At 32.5% G+C, this 8,782-nt stretch overlaps 1 protein-coding gene across 1 annotated transcript; it reads left to right on the top strand.

Annotated features, from left to right (window-relative positions):
• The first annotated feature begins 6,603 nt into the window (after positions 1 to 6,603).
• On the top strand, positions 6,604 to 8,358 carry LOC136987921 (carboxypeptidase N subunit 2-like). The gene has a single exon (XM_067285692.1). It carries the CDS (start codon positions 6,801 to 6,803, stop codon positions 8,265 to 8,267), a length of 1,467 nt encoding a protein of 488 aa, XP_067141793.1. The 5' UTR covers positions 6,604 to 6,800; the 3' UTR covers positions 8,268 to 8,358.
• The last annotated feature ends 424 nt before the right edge of the window (positions 8,359 to 8,782 follow it).

The following is an 8,782-nucleotide window of genomic DNA, read 5'->3' on the forward strand; positions in this document are numbered from 1 at the left end:
CGTTTTTAATTGCGTTTTAATAGGTTATACGTCAACAGAATATACACTAAAAAGGGATTTTTCGATATTCCCCAGCGGGGAAAGGGACGGGATTAAGGCTTACTGTGAAGAACTCGGCTTCTATTTATACTATTTTACATGCGGTTTTTTGCGTTTTTAATTGCGTTTTAATAGGTTATACGTCAACAGAATATACACTAAAAAGAGATTTTTCGATATTCCCCAGCGGGGAAAGGGACGGGATTAAGGCTTACCGTGAAGAACTCGGCTTCTATTTATACTATTTTACATGCGGTTTTTTGCGTTTTTAATTGCGTTTTAATAGGTTATACGTCAACAGAATATACACTAAAAAGGGATTTTTCGATATTCCCCCCACGGGGGAAGTGTTACACATTTATAATAGATACATTTTGAGCCACAACAACGCGTGGCCGGGTCAGCTAGTATGTATATATAATGAAGTTAACGAGGCGTGTTTAAGTGCTTTCAAGTGTTTTCTTTATAAACTTGTCGAGAGTTAGTTGAATACTACTTTTTCTTTTCTTTTCTCGATAAAGATTTCTATAACATGCCGTGTCTTTTGGAAACAATCTTTGAAGATATATTTCCACAATTTTGAACGTATTTCTTAATTTTACTCTTATTTTTCAAAATTAAACATATCGTAGATCTGTTTACATGATACAAACGTTTAATTGAAGCAAAAGATTTATCGTTGTCAGAATTATTTCCATCTTTGTCTCGATCGTATGAAGTTTTACTGGCATGAAATAAAAATTGTTTGTAGCGCTATCTATTTTACATTTTGTTAAAAAAAAAAATAACTTTTATATTATTAATTATCATAAGATGGCAGAAAGCTTAATTTTGTGGGTGGAGATAAGTTTTATTTTTACTTTTTTAAATGTTAGTGCTAATTACGAGTTAAACCTAGATTAAGTCTGATCCCACTCCAGATATAACACATGATTCTTCTATCTCCTCACAACCTCAACCTTTAACCATCAACATTTCATAGCATCAATGCCCCTTATATACAAGTTTCTATGCCAAATTTTGTTTCTTCTTCACCCCATCCTGAGATTTTAAACACGTCTGCGGAATTTATTCCCGTAATTTTTACATTTTTGAATTCAGGAGGTCTGAAAACACGGCGATTTGCAAAAGACTCGGAGAATGAAATTTAATATAATTCCAATACTTTTCCGTGTTATAGATGTGAAGCCAATGTTTGTTATCAACTATTATTTTTATTTCAGATACCAAATATGAACTCACCGACAATTGTTAACGTAAGAAGTGATTCAGAAGAAATTGGGGAAGAGATATTAAAATTTTGGAAACCATTGCTGAAGAGTATGGCGTTGTTAGGTTTGAATTACGATAAAAACAGTTTCAATGCTTACAACATTACCATATTGATTATAATTAAGGTTTATATTCTCTACATTTCAATTATATTTCTCCATAATTTCAATACACTTTGGTCTTTTTACACAACCTGTACAGAATTCATGATCATTGTTTGTAGTTTGATGTCTTTGTTTTCGATTTATAATTTTCTCATTAATAAAAGGAAACATTTTCGTAATATAGAAATGTTGCCTTTTCCTCCGACATTTAAGTATTTTTCTCGTCGAGAACACAAAATTTTGCTGATTAAAGTAGAAATTATTTGGATTCAAGGTATAGGAATAGAAATCGTTTTTCATGTTCTTAGTCCGTATAAGGATAGAGAAGCTGATGTTCTGTATGTAACGGAATTATTCGGTTATAAAATACCAAAATCATTATCTCTCGCAATTCTCTTCATACTTGAGTTATTAAATATGATTTGTTTTTATATAAATCAAAACTTACTCTTTTTTTACTTTTCTTCGATATGCAAATTAATAGAAAAGTGTATTAAACAGTTGACGCACAAGATGTGTACGTGTGAAGAATTTGCGAAAGAAATATACTCGATTCCAAATTTGTACATGAAGACAAAAGAAATAGTAGAAGCCATTGAAGGAAGCTATTCGTGGATTTTCTTTCTTTGGACGTCTGTTTTAGGAGTTTACTTAACTATAAGCCTATGCAATTTTATACCTTCGATTAATGTCGCTAAATTTCAAGCAATTTCCTTTTTCTCTTACTGTATTTTTTCATTTATATTATTTGCCGACGTTTGCATCAGTGCTTCGAGAGTAACTGAATCGGCTGCGAAATTTTCGTCCGTAATTTATAAAAAGTCGCTGTCTTGTAACGACCGACACATCCAAGAATATGCGTGCAGATTTTCTTCTAAATGCTTAGAAGAATTGCCTTCGTTTTCTGCTTGCAATGCTTTTAAAATAAATCGAAACTTAATCTTGACCATTGTTAGTGTTGCTGTTACTTACACAGCTATTGCTAGTCAATATGCTTAAAAAATTTTCAAGTTCCGTATCAAAATAATATCATGTATCAATGGAGCACTGGTTTGATAGTAATGGTACTGAATCTAATACAAATTTTATCCTCAAAATATAAAAATATTAATGTAATTGTATTAAAAATAAGTCACTGCATTTATTATAGTATGATATAAGAAACAACATTGCATATTTAACACTCTTGCTTATGTAAACTCGGTAATTTGTCTTGTTTATATTCACGTGTAGAGAGCATTGAAATCATAAAGATGGCTTAAGATAGAGAAATGATTAATTTCAGTGCTCAACTGTGGCAATTGTACGAATATGCTTGACGTTAGAATGAACATTTATTTGTTCGGCCAAATTTTATCCAATAAATTGTTACATTCTGTGTTTAATGCAAGTATTCGATCTGTACTATCGTATGATATATAGAGATTTCGAGTGGAACGTGTTGTTTCTATTTGTTATAATTAATAAAATTACAGAGGCAGATTGTTGCACAACTGGAGGAGACAATAGAATAACATGGTTAATTAATAATTATTGTAGAGAAAATCGGATAGTGCTTTTTAAAAAAACTGTATGCTTTTCTCGTGTTAAAAGTAATTTTATAATTGCTCGGATTCGTATTCTTTAGTTAAATATAAATCTAGAGCATTTGCTGAATTTATATTATTTCAATAAAAGATTAATGTCTTAATATATAAATTATCCAATTGTATTAAGTATATTATTATTCTTCCTGTAAATACAAGGAATTTGTATTTAACAGGAGAACTTAGTAATGATACATCGAAGCATAATGATCTAGGTTTCGTCGGTTGACGTGCCTTAATGATGTTTAATGTAATTGGTTTAAGGTCATGTTTACGATTTAGTTAATTGTTATTAATGAAGTCATTGTAAATATTTGTATTCGTGTGAAATAAATGCTCAATAGAAAGTTTATAGGGATGTTGATTAAATTGTACTTATATTAATGAGGTTAAGATTTTAGCATTTATTACTGTTACGGTTTTCAAAATATGTGATTTGGCATTTGTGCGGTCATTTGGCCATACTAAAACCAAATCACTACGGGCAATACTTATTAAAGTATGAGGGTTCACATTCTAAAAGAGTAAGCTTACTTGGTCTGCTGCTTACATATGTTTGAAAACGGCCTTTACACAAATCACGCGTGAAGCATCCAGAAAAAACGCTTTATAATTGAGTTTTTTTAAAAACTCTTTCAGCCCTGTGGGCACTAACAGGGCCTGTTTTAGTAAGCCATTATGGGTTCGGTCAGGCCCACAATGGGGCGACCAGGTGGTGAGGGACGGCACCCGACATATCCGAACGGACTACCCCCCGAAAAATTCCTGAGGATTATTCGACCCGTTCGGATCTTATCCCGGGTCCCTCAGAACGGTAGGCCGCTGCCTTGACCGCTCGGCCATCCGGTTGAGTATTACATTAATGAATAGCAACAACTTCCTAATATATAAATCCGTTGGCCTCAACCATTTGTCTTAAACAGAATGAAATGGTAGAGGCCAACAGATGTAGCATTGGGGTTCAATTTCCAGTTAATTTGCTAAATTTTATGAGCTGTGGGTCTATCCTTTACCGTGGTGCTCTTTGTACTCGCAGAATGAAGAGTAAAATTTTAAAATTTAATTGAAAATTATTTTTATATCATAAAATACTCGAAATAGTTATTTAATCATCACAAAACGAATAGCCAGATTCATTATTTGGCTATAAGACTAATTTTTTCAAATAAATTTGGTAGAAGGCAGGCCGCCATCTCTTGTTTAAAATAATTAATTAATTTTTTTAAATAAAATTTTAAAAAATTCTGCAAAAAAAATATTTTATGTTCGTTTTTGTTTCTAAAATAAACTTATTTTGTCGACATTTTTTAAAATTTTTAAATGCCGTAAAGTTTTATCGGCAAACAATTGAAAACGTGTATTGTTTGACCGCATTAGGTTTTCCATAGGAGAAACTACTAAAATTTAACAGCATTCATGTTCCAAACGTACGAACTTCCCTGCAAACTTTCAGAAATTTTCCACGAAAAAGCACAGGAATTATTAAGTTCAAAGATAATAAAAAAAAATTGTTCAACACACTCAAGAATACAAACATCCATACAAAATAATCCCCAAATTAATTTGAAGCTAAATAATTTCCCCTCTTTTTCTCGAAAATTTCTGAAACTTTACAGGAAAGTTTGCGCGTTAAGGGGGATCGATGATGTTAAATTTTGGTGGTTAATGGTGGAGGTGGTAAGAGATAAGGGAATCACGTGTTGTATTTGGAGTGGGCTCGGACTTAAAGGAGATTTTGCACGTGATTAGCATTTGCAAGTTTTTATTAAACTCATCTACCATGAAAATTAAGTGTTTGCTATTTCATAATAATTAAAATATATAAAGTTTTTATAATAAAATCACATAACAGATGGCGCCACATTTAATTTTAGTAATTTATTTTCATTAATAATACAAATGTTATTTTTAAAATAAAATCTCATAAAAGCCGGGAAAGTTACGCAACTCGTTGCTAGATTCAGCTATAACATATTTCTGATATTTTAACACAATGTAAACTATTTAATTATTCAATTATAAAAATTTCCAATTACGTCATAATTACCTGGAGAAAATTGGAAACGAAAATACAGTCTCAGAATCTCGCTTAACGAGCATAATTCCTTTCAGAGTCTTACTCGTAATGCGAAACAGTCGTAAAACGAAACAATTTTTTTCATAGAAATTAATGTAAAATACGATAATGCGTTCCACGCCGAAAAAAATGCTCAAATGTTTTATGTATAACGTTAATTTAAAAAAACTTGTACAATATACACTGTTAAGGAGCGTGAATCATCATCATCCTTTCTTTTAGCACGGAATGAACCTTCCTGGAATGAAAATTCGATTTGCGGAAACAAAGAAAAAAAACAAACACAGCTAATATGTTTGATAAACACTGCAAACGATATGCCAAATTCTTGGGTTATGTAAAGGCTATAATTAAATATTAGAAATTAATTAATTTGACTAGAGGTAGGCAGTTATGTTTTCATCTCGTATTAAATTTAATAATTATAAACAGTTAATTTTTATTTCAGACATTTCTAAAATTTAATTTGGAATCGGTCATTAAATTTAATGACCCAAGAATTTGGCATATCGTTCGGCGTGTTTATTATATAACGGGTTATGATTGTCGATGTTTTTAAGTAATATGTGTGAACACAAGTTTGAAAAAATATGTGATCACAAGCGACACTAAGATGCTAGCGGAAGGAGTGCTAAACACAGACTGATGGACATGCCGCACGCGCACAACTTGGGACTTTCCCTCTGCTCATCACTCGTTATGCGAAATATCGCTCGTTAAGCGAGGCAACTTTTTACAATTTGTTTTACTCGTTATGAGAAATACTCGTTGTACGAGGTGCTCGTTAAGCGAGATTCCACTGTATCTGTCTACTGTTGTCAATTATAAGGTTGGGCTATCAACCACACTCACAGAACGTTTTTAAATGTCAAAATTATTAAATTCGTATGTTTGTAAATGATTTCTATGAAGCCCAACACATCCCAATTTAGAATAATATTTTAAAACATTATTTTATTCTTGAAATTATATTTCGTTCGATTTGATAAAAGTCGACAAACCGGATATTCTTATCGACGGAAATAACTAACAGGACGTTGATTTAAAGACATAATTATATGTTGTAATGTTGTAACTAAGAGATAAAATATACGTCTGCAAAACACCGTTAATGACGTAGTACGTCACACTTTACATGACATCAACTACAATTCAGAGTAGGAATCCTCATTGGGAAATCTATAGACACCGAGTAAAAAGCTGTATTTATCAAACAAAACATTTAAACATAATAGTAATTGAAGAATAACACTAGTTTCGTCCCCCTTTACGCCTGATCTGTGATGATTGGATAAAATTTCTACACACTAATATTTCGTCGCCTGACTAGCAGACCGATCACATGGAGTTTTTCAGTTTTCTTTACGTGCCAAGCATCTAAAAAGAGAAAATTGCTCTATTCCATTAAGCCGAACTAAACTAACTACATTGTTGACTTACCCACAATGCAATTGTGGGCAGTCCCACAAAAGAGAAAGAGACAAAAAAAAACAGGAAAACACGTGGACATAGTGTTTTCTCCAATAGGAAATCGAAATGAAAAATCATTAGGAAGCCGTCATATCTTATCTGGTTTACAAGTCACTCACAAGAAGAAACAGCAGTAAAAGCAGTAACAAATTGTTACTCTCGGGTGTTAACGAACATCCTATTATATAACGTGTTCGATTATATTAAATAAAACAGAAGAACCAAAGAGAAGAAAGTCTGATACAAGGAACGATGATGTTTTCGCACAAAATTAGGTTCGTAATCTTTTTAAACTTGATAATATTGATAAATTGTTGCGAAGATTTCTGGAAGGATTGGATTTCTTGTTCGCCAGAAAACACATGTTATCAATTCAAGAAGGCGAAGGTCGAAATCGTCGGAAATACCATGACAATCACGTGCGAGAAAGATCATATCGATTTACGTTTGATGCGATGTTTGGACGCCAGAAATATTCAGAAATTAAATATTAACGATTGTTATGCGTCACATTTCGACGTCAGCGACTTTGTTTCCACCGAAGGCATCACCGAAGTCGACGTCTGGAATAGACCGTACACGAAAAACTTCGAAAGTATAACGTTTACTGATATGCCATTACTGAAAAGTGTCAAGCTTTCAAAGACTTCAGAGTTAATCAACATGGAATTCAAAAATCTTCCCTCTCTCAACTATTTGGAAGTACACAAATATTCTTTCGGTCTGATGGAAGAGCGGGATTATTCGTACGGAGCATTGAACATTTCTCTTGAAATATTTAAAGAAGTTCCCAATCTTCGACGTTTGGATTGGAGTTACAATAACATCGATTCCCTTCATCAATCTGTCTTCAGGAAGCTCACTCGACTGGAACATCTGGATTTAGAAGGTAACGAAATAAAGGAATTACCCGGTAAACTGTTGAGAGGGCTTTCGAATTTAAGAGTTATTTTTATTGCTTTTAACCGGGAATTAAATTCAATTCCATCCCGATTTTTGAAGGGATTGATCAATTTGACTAAATTTTACGCCGGATACTGTTCCTTGTCCGAAATTAAAGAAGATTTATTTACTGATGCGATTAACCTGGAGATCTTAGATTTAGACACGAACAAAATTGATCGTCTGCCGTCTGAAGTTTTCAAAAATAATCAGAATCTACAAGAGTTACACATTCAGGAAAATAGAATATCAACACTTCCAGACGGAATTTTCGATGGACTTCTTAAATTGAAAAAGATTAACTTGGGTCAAAATCGATTAGAGAATCTTCCTGAAGATACTTTTCGTAATTTGCCGAGTCTCGAAACTCTTAATTTAGCTGAAAATCGGATCACAAGTTTACCTGAAAATATTTTCTTCTCGGTTAACAATTTAAAAAATCTGGTACTCAGTTCTAACAACCTGAGAAGTATTTCGGGTGAATTTTATGTCAGCAGCAAACACCTGGAATATGTCAATTTGCGTAATACAAGTTTGAGTAAATGGCCCGTGATAGATTGGGCAAAATACAACTTGACTTATGTCGATCTTTCATTCAATCGTTTTGAAACTGTGAAACTTCCAATTTATACACCAAATCCCATGATACTTAAATTATCTGACTGCAAAATAAAAACCGTTTATATCGACGATCAGAAATACGGATCCAACACGCCTACTTATTATTTGAGCAATAATCCAATTGATACTGTAAAAAGAATTGAAAACACAGATTAACTTGTACAAATTAATCTGTACTTTGTACAAAACTAACATTTATATGTTTTTATTTGGCTCCTTTCATAATATTCCACTGTCAATTGCTTTGTTAATATTTGTTCTTAAAACAAATCATTGTTTATTTTGAAATGTATTTTGGTTATAGATAACTTTTAAGTTTTTGCTTTCAATTAGTAGAACGTTTATTAAATAACAAATAAATGTGAAATTTCTAAAACGAAACAATTGTGGGAATGTAATTTATTTTAATTGACACAATACAGAGAACGGATGCATTATAGTAAGCACCTCCTATAGCGAATTCATAACGCTTTACATTGAGTGCGGAATCAAAACAACATGCTTAGAAAAAACAGTGTTTTATTACCTGTGGTACCCGGCTTTACTGGTAGAAATTTCCAGTAGAAAGGTGCAGCTGCACTCTGCGCACATCGTTAAATACGCCCATGAGCAATATCTACGTTGATACTCGGTTAGTACGAGGTATTATCTGATATACTGTATTAGTAGCA

Source organism: Centruroides vittatus, unplaced genomic scaffold, assembly GCF_030686945.1.
Source record: "Centruroides vittatus isolate TY-2023 unplaced genomic scaffold, ASM3068694v2 scaffold_2906, whole genome shotgun sequence".
Classification (NCBI taxonomy): domain Eukaryota; kingdom Metazoa; phylum Arthropoda; class Arachnida; order Scorpiones; family Buthidae; genus Centruroides; species Centruroides vittatus.